Below are 21644 nucleotides of genomic sequence, written 5' to 3' on the forward strand. Positions count from 1 at the left end.
CTTTGTAGGTTAGCAGTAAAACCTTGAAATCAGCCCTTTCCTTGACAGGAAGACAGTGTGAGACTCTTTTACCCATTTCAGACAGAATTATGTTACCTACAGAAAAATATATGTTTATATGACCCCCTTTCAAACAGCCTCTTATTTACCACTTATTGCAAGTATACATATCAGTGGGTGACTGGCAAATTGAGAGAGGTGGGTGGTGGTGTTAAACCATGGGGGCTGTGTGCAGTTCAAATTAGTGAGGTGTTAAACAATGGAAGTGTTAATGAATTTACCTGCAAAAACACTGAAAACTTTTCCCACAGACCTGAAACCTGTTTCGGTTACAGGGTCTGAAAATGCAGCAATCATGACTTTTAGATATACGAAAAAAGCTGGTATCAAAATGCAAGCATGTTAAATTAGCGGGATTTTGGTCTGTGTATGAAAGTATTTTTTTGAAACTCCTATCAGATCAGTGGGTATTCATTTAAAGCTTCAAAGAATATGGTTATGTGTGGGTACAGTATGTGTTAGTTTTGCCTGCCACTCCTACACTGAGAAGAATAGCATGGATGCTGCAGGGTTGGGGTCCTGCATCATACAGTGTTTAATTCATCACCGGGCTCATTCTTGAAGGGGGAACAGAATGTTAGACAAATCCTGGTTCTTGTTCCATCTTTGTTCCCTTGTGTTCTATTAATTCGGTTTATGATGTTGAGGATCGGTTTGAATTAAACCTGCCCATTCTCACAGGCCTGCTGTTGTTCGTTGGTGATGCCTTGATAATGGTAAGGGATTAGCTGTCGATGGGTATAAACGTCACACCTAGTAACAAACATAAATATTTTATATATCACAATGCTAACAAACCTCACCCTGTATCCATGGTAAACACAGAACAGATCTGTCACTCAGAGTGGGTTGTTGTTTGACTTCTACAAACAAGGGAGACATTAGAAAAGTCTGCTTGACAACATTCCTGCACCCACACCCACAATCCATAGAAACTGACCGTATTTTCCCCCACCTACAGTATGCATTAGACTTTTGTGGTTGGGGCTGTCTGCAAACAGACCCTCCCAGAGGTGTAAAACATGTGTACAGACAGAAACTTTCCATGGAAACGTTTCCCTCATAACTAAAAAGTGAACAGAAAACTGTAAGAATCTCACATTACCATTATTTGATAGTTGTACAGTACAACTTGTACTATAAAAACATCATTCTCAAATCAACAGATGCAAACCTGTGTCATGTTGTACATACTTTTCATGCAGATGGGAAAGTTGCTTCGTAGGGCAGGGATCATCAACTAGTTCAACTAGTTTCAGCCTCGGGACTATTTTTTTCTTGAGAGGATGGTCGGGGTCAGAACTTAACTTCAAATTATTTGTAGACTGCAAATTGGCCACAAGAAGCCCAAACAGATATAATATTTGACTAAAACATAACAATTTCAAAAGTTGCGTATATTTGTATACATTCACATATCTCTATATTATGCGTGGGAATACTTTGGAACATATTTCGAAAATTAAAATCACTTGGAGCTGATTTGCTGGTGTTTATACAGTATTTTATATACAGCAATAAAAATAAAGAAATAAAACATTACGATTTTTTGCACAGAACTTGTGGGGCCTCATAAAATCACCCAAGGTCCAAATAGGGTGCGCGGGCCGCCATTTGGGGAACCCTGCATTAGGGTGTGATCTCCCATATAGGGATTAGGGAAATAAAGGCATGGCCTTGGGGGAAAACCTGTATAAATACGCCCTGACACACAGCCTTTCCAATTCTAGTATATGTCTGCCATATGAAGGGAGCAGAGCGGTGACATCAAAGCACAACAGGTAGGTCTAGGAATTCAGTGTTCATATGTCAGTTCCTTGTACTTTAGCATGGAGAAATTCATCAGCATTGATATACTGATTTCTCCTGAGGACTGAGTTTGGAAAACACTGTTTAGAGTGGTAGGTACGGGACCAAAATGGCTGAGAAATTTAGCCTCATGGTTCAATGTTGATGTGGCACTTGACCCACTATGCTATTTTCTTTGCACATATGTCATAATGCTGAGTCTACCTTTTTTTAAATCAGTGGCAATGTGAAATGGTATAACAAATGGTGGTTAGAGGTTTTAACAGACATTTGCCGCTCAGGATGCTAACTTTCCATGAGGCACTGAACATTCCACATTCAACTCTTAGCAGTTCTGACTGAATGATTGTTAATCTGTCAACATCCTGTTGCTCTGTTTCATGTGCATGTTTTTTCTATTGCAGTTCTTGTCTTCACACTGTTTTCAGTTGGATTATGTAATGGTGACAGCCTGTTAGGACTCTTAAATAGAGTTGAGACTTCCCTTCTCTAATCCTCATCGTAATTTTTAGGCTACGCTGTACACGCAGAATCCAGAAAGTAGGCTAGTCTTGAAATGTATATTGACATGAATACCTTGGCTGGTTTACTTTTGAAATGAATTGAATGTGTGCAGGGGGATTTATGGCTTTGTCTGCTGAAATAAACATTGCACCTCATTTCAAATAAAATTGTATTTGTCACATGTGCTGAATACAACTGGTGTAGACCTTACAGTGAGGCTGACTTACAAGCCTCACTGTAATGCGAATAGTCTGGGTAACCAGATTTCCAGACTCAAAGTAGGTCTGGTCTGACATGTGTGGGGTGAGGATAGGATGGGTCTTGGGTCGCAAAATGCTGGTAACCTTCCTAAAAATCCATGGTTTGAGAAGTCTTGGTTGGTGACTTCCCAGATGTCATGCTTATTGATATAATTCCAGGAGTCTTCCAACCAGGATTTCTGAAGTGGTGGGGAAAAAAGAGAAATTGGGGGAAGTTACTGGAATTTAGCAACCCTAGGTTGTCCCCATTTGATATGGTCTGACATGACATCATTCTTACAATGCTGTACAGAAAGCGGTACTCTTATCAGTAATGTATACACAGTGCACAAAACATTATGAATGCCTTCCTAATAGTTGCACAGCTTTTGCCCTTAAGAACAGCCTCAATTTGTTGGGGGTATGGACTCTACAAGGAGTTGCAAGTGTTCCACAGGGATGCTTCCCACAGTTGTCAAGTTGGCTGGGTGTCCTTTGGGTGATGGAACATTGATACATGGGAAACTGAGTGTGGAAAAACCCAGCAGCGTTGTAGTGCTTGACACTCAAACTGGTGTGCCTGGCAGCTACTGTACCCCATTCAAATATTTTCTTGCCCATTTGTTTGTGTGCCATTCAGAGGGCAATCTTTTTTTAAAAGAGTGAAGCAGCTTTAATATAGCAGATTGTGGCTTCTATCAATGTAATTGTCTGCATTTCCAAACCCCCAGATTATTTTTTTTATAGATGTATAATCCTTGTCTCATGACTTAAATCCTCATTTAGCCTGTCTCCTCCCCTTCATTTACACGGAAGTGACTATAACCGGTGACATCAATAAGGATCATAGCTTTCACCTAGTCAGTTTATCATGCAAATCTTTTGTACACAGAGTATCTGTCATAACTATGTGAGAAGACTGGTATGGTTCCAAAGAGTAAATTGGGTGGTGGACAAAGTTAAAGGCTAAAGTTTAATGTAAACTAACATTTAAGTGTACTTTCTCTCAGGACCTGCGGTTGCAGTATTTGAAACATACAATTCACATTTCTCACCCTTTTTCTCAGATAAAATGAATGTAAGTAGTTTTCTTAATTCTGTCATTTGTTTAGTGCAGGAATATCCATGCATCTTAAATAAATCAGGGAGGCATCTTGAAACATTAAATGTGTGCACATCACAATCCTCTCATCCCCTTCTGCCCCTTCTTCCCCTTGCTCCCCTGTAGCTGTCAGATGCTCTGGGTGGTGGACCGGGCTGTCCAGGCCAGAACAACCAGCAGGGTGGTGGGGGCGTGTGGCCTGGTGGACAACCAAACCAACCAACATGGCCAGGACAGCCTGGTGTTCAACCGGCTTGGCCTGGTCAGCAGCAACCAGGCCAGCCCACCCCCATGTGGCCTGGACAACAACCAAACCCTTCCCAACCCTCATGGCCGGGGCAACAATATGGAGGTGGAGTACAGCCCAGCCAGCCAACCTGTCCCGGACAACCAGGGGGAGGACCGCCCAGCCAGACAACATGGCCAGGGCAGCCTAGCCAACCTACTGCTCCTCAATATCATTCACTGGTAAAGGAATACGTTTAATGCTGAAGATATTGGTTATGATGATTTTGAAAAACAAAGAACAAGGTTCTTATGGTTCATTATTGTTATGGCAGACAGCGATCAAGACCTCTACTCTGATATTTGTGTAAGCCTGTCTGAATGAAACGGCAGTTTATTTGTTGATTTTTCTTAACGGACCCATTTTATTTCCCCAACAGAAAGTGCCATATGTTCAGAGCCTGCCAAACGGATGCTATGACGAGATGGTCATCACCATTAATGGGACAATTAACCACAATGCCAAAATGTCAGTTTTCACATCAAAATATAGTTATAATTTAGGTGACTTGTGAACATCTCCATTGCAGTCATTTCCACATTATGATTCTGAATGTTACTACTATCTCAATCATGTAGCCAATTATAGGTACTTTATTGGCATACCACCCTGACATGTTGCCTGCAAACCTCTTCTACTGTAGCCTGGGTACCAGTCTGTTGGTGTAATCTTGTCATATCAAACATGTCGGGCATGACAAGGGGTTAAAATGATGGCACAAACCAATTTGGAACCAGGCTATGCTCAAGCTAAGGATCAAATACGGTTGACCTTTTTTTGTTGTCAGAATGTGACTCATAAGTATCGTGATGTAAAAAGAGACCAATGGGAGGATTTGCATAGATAATCAAGGTTGGCAGACAGTAGCCTAATCCCAACAGAGCAGCTTGACACATTATTTATAGTTCTCAACTGATTGCATTTTCAGTCATGTAATGACAGTGGGTGAGGTATGAACAAATGATATGAATTCAATGCCAGATAATTACCGACCACAAATCACTAAAGTCAAGAGCACTAACTATGGCCACAGTCTCGGAGCCCATACATCACCATGGAAACATCTGAGTGCTGATGAGATGGCTTGCACAACATGCATTCCTCATAAAACATAATGCTGTTGTCTGACTTAGACAAATTCGTTTAACATTTACATTTACATTTAAGTCATTTAGCAGACGCTCTTATCCAGAGCGACTTACAAATTGGACTAGTGTCTATCACAAAATCCTCGCTTCATGTTATTTGCCTGGTCACAGATCTGATTGAGCGCTAAACTCCGTTGGTCATTGTCAAGCCAAACTAAATTGTTTGACATTATAGCACAGACTGGCACTTAAGCTACCATGCTCTTATTTTAATGTAAATGTCAGGATAATCTTGACTAATGTAATGTTACTATCTCCTTTTAGGTTCACATTGAACCTGACCAAAGGGAATGACATTGCCATGCACATTAACCCTCGCTTTGATGACCATGGCAAGAAAATTATTGTGAGGAACAGTCTGATTGGCAATAAATGGGGCAAAGAGGAGAGAGGACACAACCACTTCCCCTTCACTCAGGGCCAGCCCTTTGAGGTGAGGGATCTACATTCCTGTTCACTTCATGTCAACCAATCAGTTCTGAAACTATGATGGTCAGGGTCATTGAAAACGAGTTGTGCACTATATAGGGAATAGGGTGCCATTTTGGACAGACTTGGACACTCCTATATTAATTAGATTTTTTTTCAGTTGTCATTTTAGGTTTATTTATAAATGTTGTATGATCAGTATAGTGATATTAATTTCATATCAACAGTCTTTGATTTTGCATAATGAGTTTGTGGTCCTGTGTTTTTCCAGATGAAAATCATGTGCACTAGCAATGAGTTCAGGGTGGCAGTGAATAGCTCACACCTCCTGGAGTTCAAACACCGCATCTGTGACCTCGACTCAATCAAACACCTGGGTATCTACAATGACGTCACCCTCACGTCTGTGGAGATCAATGACTTTATCTAGCAGGTTTGGTTAGCCATAGAAATAGAATGACTAGCATGGCCTAGCCTCAAGTTATTTATGATTCCAAAGACTTCCCTTAATTGTCTATAAACAGAAAAGTACAGTAGCTTGACTCCAGCTTTAATTAAGCCACTAGGACTGTCACATTCTGTACTAGGCCGGTCTGTTCTGTTAAAATATATTTTGATAAGTGAAATTTGTACATGGCCAATTCATACTTTGGTCTTCAAGTAATTTGTGTAAGCTGGTAATGTATAGACTGTATGCAATAAATGGGGTGTTGGCAGATTTTTCTCCATGTAATACATGAGTTGTCTTGAGTGATTGTATAATGCATCCCACTAGGTGGCAGAGTTGATATGTAAATGTTTGAGAACCACAAGAAGTCCAGTATTTGGATAGGCTGGGTAAAAACTAATTGTAGCCTACCTGTACACAGTGGAACTTAAAACACCTAGGCTATTACTTTACATTAGTCAATGACGCACTCAGTCAAATCCTTAACCCTGCAAACATGAGCAAGTTTCTAGACTTTGCTTGTTGGTCATGTAGGATTTCTATAGTTTCTCCATGAGTGGGGATTTATCTTCAGCACTTAATGTTTACTTGGAAGAAAGGGTCTTTGAGCAATATTGTTGATCATCTCAAGTGAAGCACTGACTTTACAGAAGGAGCATGTTGACTAAATCAACACTGCATCTTTTCACTAGCCACTAAACAAAATATGCTATTTACACCACTGAAATTTCTGCTTTGAATTGATTTCAGTTCTCTATTTACAGACTACGGAGCTTCTGCTGGTGTCTATCACTAGTGTTTCTCATGTTTAGTGATGTGTTGTCACAATGTGGCATAACTTGTAAGACACTCCTGAAACTCTCACAATGGCTTTTAATTTGTGTTCAAACATTACAGCCCTTGCTGCCCTCCACCCTTTGTGCTGTTAAGAGATCTTAAGACGAGACTGGCAAGATGCATTTATACATGACACATCATAGGGACTTTGCCCTGCCGCTGTTTCCGGCATGCCTCTGGCTCTTGTCCATAATCTACCAGCCAGACCACATCTAACTACACCCCCCTTCCCCCCAACAACTGACAGTGTCAAGTAGACAGGGGCAAATAGGTGTATTGACTGTGAAGGCAGTCATAGCAGCACTAACTGCAACTGAGTGGCTCATATCTCAAGGAGAGGGTGTGGCCAGTCTGATGTGGAGCAAATGTTTACAGTATGACGCGTACAATAATACACAGTTCCATGGTACCTTAAGTTGATGTACCCTTGAGGTACACACACATTTTAAAAATGCTTCATTGACAAAGGTACTCGCAGGCACACTGATCTGTATGGCTAGGCTACACACAATGAAAATGGGTTACCCTCACAGGAAGCTCGTCTCGAGTTCAAAGCTTGTATGTCTTTTAAGATAAGATGGCACCTTGCCTCCGGTATATGATTCTATAATGAGTATAAAGATTGATCAAAGCTACTGGAGGGGAAACAAAACATTGACTGATCACATTCCTCTCTACAGTAGGCTACCAGAGGAAGCTGGCACAAGTAATACATCCCAAATGGAACCCAGTTCCCTATATTAGTGCACTACTTTTGGACTTCAGAGTCCTATTGGCCCTTGTCAAAAGTAGTGCACTATAAAGAGACTAGGGTGCCATTAAGGGACACAAACGCCTTAGTATCCTGAAGTCAGGTCACTGATACATTTTTCATGATGGAAACTATGGACAGTCTCGATGGAAACTGAAAACGGATGATTTATTAAATTACTCTTATGCCCATGTGTAAACTGTGAACTTCATAAAGGTTGGAACTTTAAATTGCTCTTATCGTTTTTGCACCTGCTTTATGGAATGGCTTGATATGGATTTCAGAACTTATAATTTTGGCTCAACTAATCTATTTTAAAAGTCTAATTGTCGAATTTGTTTCCTCAAGTGGGCCTAGGCCTATTCCCAAAATGTAAATGACCTATAAGAGTGATCAATATTTGTTCAACTTTTCATGAAAGATTACTGCATATTCAATGGTAAGAAGTGTAGCAGGACGATCAACCAACGTGAGTTCGAGGTGCAACCAAAAAGTGCTGACTCACCATGTGTTTTCAATGGATAAGTATAATTGTGTCTGTAATTTGCTTATGCATGAAGTTCCGTATGTTCTCTGATCTTTTTGCGCGCGCATGATGGTTTTGCGGACGCGTTGAATAAGCAAGCCAAGCACGTCAGAACGCTGCGTGGACGTCCTCCACCAGTAGTTTTGTAGTAGTGACTGGCTAGCTGTCCAGTAACTGTGATTAACGACGTTCGCACCAATACGGCCGAAAGGAGAACGATTTGACTCATTTATTTCATAGTTAAGACCGTATGGATACGGTTATAATTTCTTGTAAGGATTCTGCTGAACCGTGAAGACGGCGCTGCTTTGCCCCCCAAGTGCTCCTAGCAAGGGGATTGGAGACCTTTCATTTCCGAGTTTTCGCAGCAGCAGGTCAGCTTGAACCTTTGCTTTGGTACTCTAACTATGGCTAGAATAGGTAACTAACTACATGGATTAATTAAAATAATTATAGCTAATATTGTTCAACTGAGTTGACACATTGCTGTGCGCGTCACTAGCTAAGATATCTCAAGTTGCCTCGCTAAATTAGAATTTGTGTAGCTAACGTTAGCTAGCTATTAACAATGCTCAGTTCGTTACTTACTAGTCAAGGTTGGTGGCGTGGAATACTGCTCTGCATTTCATTTTAGGTAATTGGTGAGCTAAATATTTGTCCACACGACGTTAACTAGCTAACGTTATGGACTTGTTTTTTTTTACAATAGGCATTACCATTAGTTTCTCACCATGGCATAGGTAGTTAACTGCTACACCCTTGATTCAAGGCTTGGCTGTGATGTTGTGTTTCTGTACATTGGTGCAAAAGGCCTTTTCAATTGGAGCAACCGTTATAAACGTTGACATCTCGTTTTGCTTAAATTTAACGAACGAATGTATAACTATCATTAACTAGTTAGCTATATATCAATCATCTTGGTAACTTCCACCTTGTTTTGGCAATACGTTAGCAAGCTAACAGCTAGCCAGCTTACGTTAGTAAGTTTCGACACAGGCAGCACAACAAGCTCAAACATGTATTAGCCAATTCGAACGATGGTAACACGTCGTTTTGTAAACATGAATGTGGCAATGTGTGAAAATATCTTAATTTGATGTTGTGTCGCGGTGTTGCTAAATAACCAAACAGCTCATTTCCTAAGTTATTAATTTATTGACATGGGTAATACTAATCAATGGGATAACATACAAATTTGCCTACTTTAGAATGGTATGTCGATAACCACGTTTGTATTGTATCATTATTTGCAAGTGTGTCATTTCGCAAACTTGTATCATGTGTGGAAAAATTGAACGGTAGCAAAGTTGTAACTTGACATTTGAAGACATTCAATGCGATTTGCAAACATGCAACTCGATTTGAGGATGAGTATACCCAGTTACTCAGTACTAACGTCACGCACAGATGCGGACGACGCTTGGCTGCAGTAAGATCGCCATCTGCGCCCACTCAACACAGCCTAGATGTACGTTATTACTATTAAACAAAATAACTTTTTGGGGTTCTCATACGCTTACAATTATGTTTTGATTCTTGCTTTTAACAGTCGCTAAGATTATAGTTGGTTGTGATCTTTGCAAAATAACTATTTTGGATGCAGAAATTGTTAGCTAGAATGCTAACGCGCATTGATATTGGATGTAGCAAACGCTAGCCAAAGAGCCATTTTACTGGTAGTTTAAAAAAAAGTATAATGCAGTTGATTTGCGATGATGAAACAAACATTATATTAAGAATGACATTCATACAAGCCTTGAAATCCAATTATAATCCAAAAGTAGTGTGAAATGCACTCAAAAACATTTTAGCATTCTATAACTCTCCTTGTTCTGCCACCAACTTCCGCGCATCGCAGCCCTGCGCAATGTTTGTAAAAACACAGAGGTCTATGCAACTCATTAATAACTAAACTTGCGAATCTTCTAAATAATACATGTTGCCTTGTCGTATATGCTTGCTCAGAGTTTTGACACGAATGAGAGGTCTAACAAATTTTTTTTTGTAGTTTGAAATTCACTGAGGGACCTTACAGAATTGTTTGTGTGGGGTGCAGAGATGAGGTAGTCATTAAACTCATATTAAACACTATTGCACACAGTCCATGCAATTTATGTAAGGCAGTGTTTCTTTTTCCCCCCTTAAACATACAAGGCAAATAATTTATCCCAAACCAAATATAAGTGTTTATTAGTTATTACTTCAACATTAGTGTGTTTGATCAATTTCTAATACATTTAACACTTTTTCTGGTAGCTGTCTAAGACCCCCTTTCTATGTGTTTGACCAGAAATCAAAGCCTTTGCTTATTTCACATTTTTAGGATGGGAAGTGGTAGAAAAATGTATGCATTCATTTCTCAAATATACTTTTAGCTTTCATTTGACACCCAATTTGACATGTTCTTATGAACTTAACATGTTGGTGCTCATATGGGTCCTTTTACTTGGAAATGTCCAATCTTTTGAAGAAGTAAACAGCTGCTTGTTGTGAAGTGCTAAAGGTTATGTTACACATGATTAGTCCTATACACTTGTTTGTCCTGCAAATACGCTTTTAGCACAAACTTTGTACTTAGGCCTGGACTGTGATTTAACAAGTCAATTGTCAGAGGTTTTAAAGGGTATTTTAAAGGGTATGTTTTTGCCATGTGGGATGTTCAGTGTCACAGCAGTGTTTTGCTAATTTGTACAGAGTGTAGTTACAAGATTTTCCTACAGTGTAGTACTCAAAATGGGTTGGATAATAAAGTCCAATAACCCAATTGGCAAAAAGCATTTTCTTGAACAAAGTCGCCGTGAGTTCTTGTGACAGATTGTTGTTGTACAATGATGCTGAAATCTTCCTATTTCTACCTATTCTCATGCTACTGTCTGTGACTTGTAGCTGTTTATGATTTAATTATTCATTCTGTCGGTTGTGGTTTGGGATGAGGATGTAGGCTTAGTGCCTGATTATTGAGCGAGTTGTTCAGTGGTTAATTGTACAGCCAGAGAAGGCTTTGGCACTTCCAGGGAATTGAAGCAGATGTTTCAGGGTGGATGTTGTCTCCATCGATTTCAATATTGTACAGCAACTCCATAACCTCAACTACTGTAAAACATTTGGGAAAAGACACAATAACAATCTTCAGCTTTGCGCAGTAGATCACCTGCTGGGTGTCGACCAACTGTGGCAATTCAACATGTAGAATAGTTGGGAAATTAACAGAAAATGAGGGCAGCTGTTCTGTGGTCAGAGGTGATAGGACAGCCACCCGCTGCTTTTAACCATTCATCGGCAGTCTGTTTGGCCTTTTAGTCAGTCAACCCATCAGAAGAACCCATTAGCCTAACTGTCCAACATCAATCATTTCACATGTTAGGCCAAAATGTGTGCAAATGCGCAATGATTTATGCTTTAAAGGAACGCTGACCTTAATGGTTTGGCCTTGTTTTTTTTCTTGCTCATTAAGTGCTTGCGGCCATGACTGAAGCCAAACGTGAGTTGTCTTGGGGGTGTGGTTTGATGTGAGTGTGTTTTTGCCATTCAATCACAACAAACCAAGGGCAGTACAGTTATGAGTAGTAACAGTGAGGTAAGCAAAGCTAGCCTAGCCTTTTGTAGAGAAGTTTAGGACTTCTTCTGTCCTGACTCACCATATCAAGATGGTAAATTTAATTCAGTTCAATGTGTTGGCTAAAGCCTGCGCTGACCTGTATTTAGCCAAGCTGACAGCAGCTAGCTAGTATAGCTTGTGCATAGCTGCAGCCGGCTAGCCTAACTAGAGGATTTCTTTGAAATCCCAGTTATGCCAAAATTGCAAGAACCAGTGTCTGAAATGTTAACATTTTACCGTCGAAACAGTAACTGCAAGTTGAATGCCCTGTCTTCAGTCAGCTGTCCTACAAAGCAATATTCTATAGCTAACTGGCTAGGTTATGTCTCCTATTAGATATTTTCCATGTGATAAATCCCAGAACTACTAATCTCCCTACAGGTGTAGGCTACATGTGGACATTGCACAAACATCGCCCAGTTTGAGTGTCAATGTGCTTATTGTCAAACAATCAATGGGTGTATTTGTTACATACAAAGCATTTTCTGCTGTAATTATCACATTGATGTGCTTATAAACACCTACGACTTTACCTAGCAAATCAAAATAAGTTGTGTAGAGTACAACTTCAGCTGTCTAACCAGAACTATTATGGCATTTTACATCTATGGTCGGTCTAAGGATTTGGCTGTCAAATCAGTAACCATACAATGACACTTGTAGCTCTCTGGGTAAAGTTGTCTTCAATTCTCCAGTGGGTGTGCATGAAGTCCCTTCCATCTATTATAGGTTATGGACCGGTGCAGTCAGTTGTCAGGAGGGGTGGAGTGCATGACACTCCTGGATATGACAGCATTTTGCTTCAACTCATGAGTCCAGGAGGCAGTCCAATAACTACAGGCAGATGTGAGATGCAAGAAGATTGCACTCTTTTCATACTGTAGGCTATACTGACCAATTCAAAGCTTCCTCCAGGAGAGAAGAGTCCAATTGCTGAACTTACAGTGCTGTGGAAAAGTAATTGCTCCCTTTCAGATTTTCTTAGCATTTTATTTTTGACACTGAATGTTATCAGATCTCCAGCCAAAAACGAATATTAGATAAAGGGCACTTGAGTGAACAAATAACACATTTGGATACTTTAATTTAACTCTTTACACTCATACCCTTATACGGGCTGAAAATGGCAGAGTTGGACACTAACAAGTGCCTAAATTGAAACGCAATGGCTCTACAGTAACATGCTGTACATGATGTCAGAGCTCAAATTCTCTGGTTCAAAGCGCAGTATTGGTTTTGACTGACTGACTTCTGAACTTGAGCACCGCAAGCGACAAGAAGTTGCCCCCATCCTTCCCGCTAATTGGGCAACTTTGCAAATGTTTAGTCTGAGTGACGGAAAGGCTGTAAATAAAGATGACTCAATGTATTTTGAAAGATGGAGACATTGAGAATGATATTAAATACCGCTTTGTCATACAGGCAAGCCAAACACCCGTGAGTCCAAATGTGCACTTCACATTTCAATATCATAAAACTCCTGTAATATACAGTGTCAACGTTTATTAGGTCTGTCCCTGACAACAACAAAAAAAAAATCTGAGTCAACCGAGCGTAATCTGTTCTTTCGCCCAAATATTTATTTGACATATACTCTGTTTTAATAAAATCACCTATATGCACTGAGCTTGTCTGCCGCTTTAAGTGCACTGTATTATGAAATAATTAAGACAAAATGACTAGAGGGAGTCCGACCAAAGTGTATTTGATTGGGCTCAGACTTGCTGCGCTGTTTAAAATAAATGAAGAGAAAAGACAGCGAGTGACTGTGACTAGCACCTGTTGTCTCTCTCTCTCCTCTCTGCTGCAGCGACCACCACAGAACATCAAGTGTTTTTGTTTTGTGCAATCCATGTTGCTGAAACTGCAGAATAATTACAGCCGTTTCTGGCTTAAGTTCTGTTACTCAAATCCTTTATTTGTTTAGGAAAAACATGCCCTATTCTCTCACCTGACATATAGCCTATGATAATGGGATCAATAAATTGGTTATAACAAACTCCAACACCGTAACACGTGACAGCATAACGGGGGAATGTTTACTAGTTGCTCAGGAGGGAAAGGGGAAGTCAGATGTCTGGAAGAAATTTGACTTAGTTGGGAAAACTACTGGAGATCTAGAAAAATAAGGCAGGTAAGGAGCAGGTGCTGTGTACATAATTGTGCCAAATAGGTGCTGTTAGATTACAATATTATTTTGGAACAGTGTAAACAACACTAAATTCTAAGCGCACCTTTTTTTTGTGAAGCCTTTATTACAGCAAAGACTAAAAACAGTCGCATGCAGTTGCTGACATGGAGCGTTTATTTATTTTGTTTAGGCAAATTATTCAAGGCTCCCTTTGTTGTATTTTAGAACTAAAATGCTTGATTGCATTTCAAATCATGAATGACTCGTAAACTGTCTGATGACATGAACAAATGAATGATCGATTGGTACATATAGGCTTAAGTAAGTTGTGTATTAAGACCGCTTAACAGGATGCACTTTTAGGCCTACAGTTCAATTATGGTTATACAAGGCTGCTATACTAAGGCTACTGATTATATGTATTATTATGATCATAATTGTAATATCAAGGAGGGTAGGAGTAAGAGCTATGTTCGTATTGTGACAAACGGGTGCTGCTAGATTACAATATTTTTCTCTCCATTTGGAACAGTGTAAACACAATTTATTTAGTGTTAAGTAATACCAGGGAGGCTGTTCTAATGGAAAACAAGTGTAAAGCCTTTATAACAGCATGACAAAGATTAAAAGGGATTGGTCAGTTGTCCAACTGAAATGTGTCTTCCGCATTTAACCCAACCCCTCTGAATCAGAGAGGTGCTGGGGGGGTTGCCTTAATCGACATCCAGATCTTCGGCGCCCGTGGAACAGTGGGTTAACTGCCTTGCTCAGGGGCAGAATGACAAAACAGCCGAAATTGTGAAATTTCTTTATCCAACATGTTATGGTTGACTGTTTAACATGGAAAGAGCAGATGTTCTTAATGTTTTGTATACTCTGTATGTGGATGATTTATAAAGCCAGGTACGTTTAACACTTAGGCTATTGATTATAGACCTAATTAAGTTGTTTTCCTCTCCACTTTTCTTAAACAGTTAAGGCAAGGGCTGTTTTCTTGTCTCCTCACACCGCTCCTGCCTCCACCGCATTGTCCTCAACACCAATGTGCTAGCTAACTTTGCTATTGTGCACAAACACTGTAGCAACATGGTCTAGGAAAAGGCCGCAATTCAACAGTGCACGGTTTCATAACCGCGGACAGCGACCGCTATCCAACGCGGAATGAAGCGAATTTGTTATAAATTAATATTGGTATTTGTGTTGCACCATTGTTCTTAGATAATATAACCATATACAATTTCAGTAGCATGTTCTGGAGTGATGGACTGTGCCATCTACACGGCCTCCCCAATGGATTAGTCTGCTCGGACAAGTACGACTCAGACTGTTTTGTCTACCATGAAAACCAAAATTCCAATATGCGACTGGCTAAAGAAATTTCGGTCAACCAACAGCATATCGACCAAACAATCAAGCAGTCGACTAAATGGGGTCAGCCCTGGGGTCAGCCCTTACTTTTATGATCACTGTGTTGTCATATCCTGGGTTGTTCTGAGCAGAATGAGCTTGTCGTATTGGGAAGAAATTTGGCGGGGAACACGCCTCTGCGTGCCCTCGTGACTCAATTCTATGCGCACCAAAATTACCATCTGCTTCTCTGAATTGCCTTGTGAAAGCCTAAACACTGTATGATAGTTTTTTGTAACTTAGCTAGCCATGTTGGCAATAGACTACGCTTTGAAATGATACCCACCTGACCAGATTGTGATTTATAATAGACCATTTTTGGAATGCATAACGGCAGGGATGCAGGGCTGTGCCCCACCAAAAAAAACATAAGTCTGCTTGCTCTAGTTCTTCAACAGCACAGCTAGGAGAGCTCAAAATAGCACCTTATTTTTGAAGGCTCTTTGAGTCTTAAAAGTGCATTGAAATTACATAGGATCTGTGCACACTTTGGAGAGGTGTGGGGCCACTTAGAGACACCAGTTATAGACCTCTCACTCAAACCCTTGTCTTATGCTGCACTTACCCCAAGTAACCATGAATATTCATATGTTGCTGAACGTATCCAGAGTATTTTAAGATTTCTTTATCAAATGTGGCGTAAGTGTAAAATGCACATAAAATCAACAGTGTAATGTTTGCATTCAGTCTTGTCAGATTAACGGTTTTGTCCTCACATTTAGTCTTATTGTCCAGTCTCCAAACTGTAACCTTGTAATTGCTACCATGGTAAAAATGCATATGCATTTCATACTTCTTCTCGAAGAAACATTTCTATTTATCCCTATTCATATAGGCCAATTCTCACGAGTGTGAAGGGTTAATTAACAAAGGTATGCAACACCCAATGCCTCGGTGTGAAAAATGAATTGCCCCCTAACACTGGTTTTCACCTTTAGCTGCAATGACTGCAACCAAATGCTTCCTGTAGTTGTTGCTCAGCCTCTCACATCGCTGTGGTGGAATCTTGGCCCACTTTTCCATGTAGAACTACTTTAACTCAGTGACATTTGTGGGCTTTTAAGCATAAACTGCTCGTTTCAGGTCCTGCCACAACATCTCAATGGGCCATTTCAAAACTTTTAAATATTTTGCTTTTCAGCCATTCTGATGTAGACTTGCTTGTGTTTTGGATCATTGTCTTGCTGCATGACCCAGATGCGTTTCAGCTTAATGGTTGATGGCCTGATTCTCTCTCCTTTTAGAATTATCTTGATACAGAGCAGAATTCATGGTGTCTTTAGTGGTGACCAGGTGTCCAGATCCTGAGGCAGCAAAGCATCTCAAAACCATCACATTACCACTGCTTGAACATTGGTGAGGTTCTTATGCTGAAATGCAGTGTTTGGTTTTCGCCAGACGTAACTGGACCCATAGTTGCCTAAAAGCACCTGGATGATCTTTAAGACTCCAGGGAAGAATGTTCTATGGACAGATGAGTCAAAAGTGGAACTTTTTAGTGACATGGGTTATGTCTGTCGAAAAACCAAACACTGATCATAATTCTTCCACAGCCATGTGAAAGACTGATCGACAACTACAGGAAGCGTTTTGGTTGCAGAAATTGCAGCTATAGGTGGCCCAACCAGTTATTTTGTATTTATTATGGATCCCTGTTAACTGCTGCCAAGTAAGCATCTACTCTTCCTGGGGTCCAACAAAATTAAAGCAGTTATACATTTTTAAAAACATTACAAAAGATTTGACTTGTGTGTGTGAATAGTGTGTATGTTATCGTGTGTTTCGTGTATTCATGTTTGTGTTGCTTCACAGTCCCACTTTCATAAGGTGCATTTTTTTTTTAAAATACAATTTTACTGCTTGCATCAGTTACTTGATGTAGTCATGACTTTATGTAGTACTGTACGCCTCCCAAAGTCTGTTCTGCACTCTGCGACTGTGAAGAGATGTCGTGTGGGGTATGCATGAGTGCCAGTAGTTCAGACAGTTCGGTGCGTTCAACATGTCAATACTTCTCACAAATACAAGTAATGATGAAGTCAATTTCTCCTCCACTTTGAGCCAGGAGAGATTGATATACATATTATTGTTCGCTCTGTGTACATCCAAGGGCCAGCAGTGCTTTCCTGTTCTGAGCCAATTGCAAATTTCCTATCCCTCTTTGTTGCATTTGACCACACAACTGAACAGTAGTCCAGGTGCTACAAAACTAGGGCCAATAGGACCTGCCTTTTTGATTGTGCTGTTAAGAATGCAGAGCAGCACTTTATTATGGACAAACTTCTCCCCATCCTAGCTACTGTTGTATCAATATGTTTTGACCATGACCATTTACAATCCAGTGTTACTCCAAGCAGTTTAGTCTCAATTAACACATGACTCATTACGATGTTTAGTGAATGATTTGTCACAAATATAATGCCTTTAGTTTTGGAAATACTTAGGACTGACTTATGCCTTGCCTCCCATTCTGAAACAAACTGCAGCTCTTTAAAACCTGTTGTGACTCGGGGGCAGTATATTCATTTTTGGAAGAAAAAAAACGTTCCCGTAGTAAACGGGATATTTTGCCAGGACAAGATGCTAGAATATGCATATAATTGACAGCTTAGGATAGAAAACACTCACGTTTCCAAAACTGTGAAGATATTGTCTGTGAGTATAACAGAACTGATGTTTCAGGCGAAAGCCTGAGAGAAATCCAATCCGGAAGTGCCTCATATTTTGAAAGCCCTGCGTTCCAATGAGTCCCTATTGAGCTGTGAATGGGCTATCAACCAGATTACGCTTTCTACGTATTCCCCAAGGTGTCTACAGCATTGTGACGTAGTTGTACGCATTTATGTTGAAGAATAGCCGTAGGCGGCTACATTGCGCAAGTGGTCACCTGATGCCCCCAGAGAGATTCTCGCGTAAAATACAGAGGTAGACATTACTCCAATCGGTCCTACTGAAAAAACGAATTGTCCCGATGGATATATATTATCGAATAGATATTTGAAAACACCTTGAGGATTGATTATAAACAACATTTGCCATGTTTCTGTCGATATTATGGAGCTAATTTGGAATATTTTTTGCCATTTTCGTGACTGCAATTTCCGGGCGATTTCTCAGCCAAACGTGAAGAACAAACGGAGCTATTTTGCTTACAAAAATAATATTTTTGGAAAAAAGGAACATTTGCTATCTGAGTCTTGTGAGTGAAAACATCTGAAGCTCATCAAAGATAAACTATTTAATTTGATTGCTTTTCTGATTTCCGTGACCAAGTTACCTGCTGCTAGCTGGACAAAATGCTATGCTAGGCTATCGATAAACGTACACAAATGCTTGTCTAGCTTTGGCTGTAAAGCATATTTTGAAAATCTGAGATGACCGGGTGATTAACAAAAGACTAAGCTGTGTCTCAATATATTTCATTTGATTTTCATGAATGGGAATATTTTCTAGTGATATTTATGTCCGTTGCTTTATGCTAATTAGTGTCAGGCGATGATTATGCTCCTGCATGCGAGATGGGGAGTCGGTAGAGGTTTTAAGTGTTGTAGTAATTTCAGTTGCTGGGGTAGCTGACATAGTGTTGCGTCATCCGCATACATAGACACATTGAGTAAAGCCAATGTCGTTAGTAAATATTGAAACGGGGCCTAGACAGCTGCCCTGGGGAATTCCTTATTCTACCTGGATTTTGTAGGAGAGGCTTCCATTAAAGAACACCATCTGTTCCATTAGACCGGTAACTCTTTATCCACAATATAGCAGAGGGTGTAAAGCCATGACACAAGTTTTTGCAGCAACAGACTATGATCAATAATGTCAAAAGCCACGCTGAAGTCTAAAAACGCCTCCACAATCTTATCATCAATTTCTCTCAGCCAATCAGTAATTTGTGTAAATGTTGTGCTTGTTGAATGACCTTCCCTATAAGCGTGCTGAATGTCTGTCAATTTGTTTATTGTAAAATAGCATTGTATCTGGTCAAACACAATTTCTTCCAACATTTTACAAAGCTTTGGTAACAGGATAATTGGTCAGTTATTTGAGCCAGTGAAGGGGGCTTTACTGTCCATAGGTAGGGGAATAACTTTTGTTTCCCTCCAGGCCTGAGGGCTCACACTTTCTAGTAGGCTTAGATTTAAGATATGGCAAATAGGAGTGGCAATATCATCTGCTATTATCCTCAGTAATTGTCCATCCAAGTTGTCAGATCCCGGTGGCTTGTCATTGGTGATAGAAAACAATACATTCACTTCACAGAATTCAAAATGACAATTCTTGTCTTTTCATAATTTGGTCAGATGTTCTTGGATGTGTAGTGTCAGCATTTATTGCTGGCATGTCATGTATAAGTTTGCTAGTTTTACCAATGGGTTTTGTGATGAATGATGTAATAGAGTCTGCCTTTTTGCCCAAAATTTAATATAAGGTGATCCAAAGCTTTTTACTATCACTCTTTGTCATTTATCTTTGTTTCATAGTATAGTTCTTTTTATACAGTTTAGTCACATGAAATCTCAATTTGCAGTACGTTTGCTTATCGGTTGTACAGCCAGACCTATTTTCCATTTTATTTTGCCTCATCCCACTCAACCATACCATATTTAAATTCCTCATCAATCCACAGGGATTTACGTTTTTACAGTTATTTTCTTAATGGGTGCATGCTTATTAGTAACTGGGATAAGCAATTTCATGTGTCAAGTACAGGGTCTGGTTGCTCCTCATGACACACTACGGATCAACAAATATTCTTTACATCAACAACCTAGGAATCGCTACAAAACATACTGTATAACCTCTTATACACTATTAGGCCCAGCCTTTGTAACTTTGGTTTTTCTAGATCTAGCTACTACATTGTGATCACAACATCCAAGGGATTTGGATACTGCTTTAGACTACATTTCTGCGGCATTAGTGTAGATGTGATCAATACATTTCATTCCTGTGCTGTTTGTAACGACCCTGGTAGGTTGACTTGATAACCTGAACCAGGTTGCAGGCACCAGTTACAGTTAGACGCTTTCTCTTGAGTGGGCAGCCTGATGAAAGCCTGTCAATATTTACATCACGAAGAAAATGGTACCCCTCTATTGATATCATTTACATGATCAAGCATTTCACACGTTATTCAGATACTGACTGTTAGCACTTGGTGACCTGTGACAGCTTCCCACCACAATGGGTTTCAGGTGAAGCAGATGAACCTGTAGCAATACTACTACAGCAGTATTTAACATGAGATCCTGTCTAAGCTTTACAGGAATGTGGTTCTGAATAGAACAGCCACAACTCCACCTTTTGGCATTTGTCTTTTATGTAGATCTTATAACCATGTATTGCTACCACTGTATCATGAAAGGTATTATCTAAGTGAGTTTCAGAGATTGTCAGAATATGAATGTCATCTGTTACTAGCAAATTGATTTCATGGACCTTGTTTCTTAACTTCTTGCGTCGAGCAATCCCGTATCCGGGAGTGTAATCATAGCCTCAAGCTCATTACCATAACGCAACGTTAACTATTCATGAAAATCGCAAATGAAATGAAAGAAATATATTCACTCACAAGCTTAGCCTTTTGTTAACAACACTGTCATCTCAGATTTTCAAAATATGCTTTTCAACCATAGTTACACAAGCATTTGTGTAAGAGTATTGATAGCTAACATAGCATTAAGCCTAGCATTCAGCAGGCAACATTTTCACAAAAACAAGAAAAGCATTCAAATAAAATCATTTACCTTTGAAGAACTTCGGATGTTTTCAATGAGGAGACTCTGTTAGATAGCAAATGTTCAGTTTTTCCAAAAATATTATTTTGTGTATGAGAAATCGCTCCATTTTGTTCATCACGTTTGGCTAAGAAAAAACCCAGAAAATTCAGTCATTACAACGCCAAACTTTTTTCCAAATTAACTCTAATATCGACAAACATGGCAAACGTTGTTTAGAATCAATCCTCAAGGGGTTTTCCACATATCTATTCGAGGATAAATCATTCGTGGCAGTTGGGTTTCTCCTCGGAAGCAAATGGAAAAATACACGCAGCTGGAGATTACGCAATAATTGCGACGGAGGACACCAAGCGAGTACCTGGTAGATGTAGTGTAAAATGGTCAATCTTCCAATGATATGCCTACAAATACGTCACAATGCTGCAGACACCTTGGGGAAAGGACAAAGTGTAAGCTCATTCCCTGGCGCATTCACAGCCATATAAGGAGACATTGGAACACAGCGCCTTCAAAATCTGGGGCATTTCCTGTTTGAAATTTCATCTTGGTTTCGCCTGTAGCATCAGTTCTGTGGCACTCACAGATAATATCTTTGCAGTTTTGGAAACGTCAGAGTTTTCTTTCCAAA

General features: G+C 39.9%; 2 protein-coding genes across 5 annotated transcripts in view; both read left to right on the forward strand.

Annotated features, from left to right (window-relative positions):
* The first annotated feature begins 1762 nt into the window (after nucleotides 1–1762).
* Nucleotides 1763–6312, forward strand: lgals3b (lectin, galactoside binding soluble 3b). The gene is made up of 6 exons (XM_046309130.1): nucleotides 1763–1841; nucleotides 3623–3690; nucleotides 3841–4182; nucleotides 4380–4468; nucleotides 5413–5581; nucleotides 5849–6312. The coding sequence occupies exons 2-6, from the start codon at nucleotides 3685–3687 to the stop codon at nucleotides 6005–6007; spliced, it is 765 nt and encodes a 254-aa protein (XP_046165086.1). The 5' UTR covers nucleotides 1763–1841; nucleotides 3623–3684; the 3' UTR covers nucleotides 6008–6312.
* Nucleotides 6313–8203: 1891 nt separating this feature from the next.
* The window catches only part of fbxo34 (F-box protein 34), a 48187-nt gene continuing 34746 nt past the window's right edge, over nucleotides 8204–21644 (forward strand). The window contains exon 1 of one of the 4 annotated variants that reach the window (XM_046308878.1): nucleotides 8204–8559. The gene's annotated coding sequence lies outside the window, so the exon portion shown is untranslated. Of the gene's footprint in view, nucleotides 8560–8673; nucleotides 8774–9581; nucleotides 9608–21644 lie in introns of those variants that run through there. The other 3 variants (XM_046308876.1, XM_046308880.1, XM_046308879.1) reach the window with 3 other exon arrangements.

Source organism: Oncorhynchus gorbuscha, linkage group LG17 (assembly GCF_021184085.1).
Source record: "Oncorhynchus gorbuscha isolate QuinsamMale2020 ecotype Even-year linkage group LG17, OgorEven_v1.0, whole genome shotgun sequence".
Lineage (NCBI taxonomy): Eukaryota > Metazoa > Chordata > Actinopteri > Salmoniformes > Salmonidae > Oncorhynchus > Oncorhynchus gorbuscha.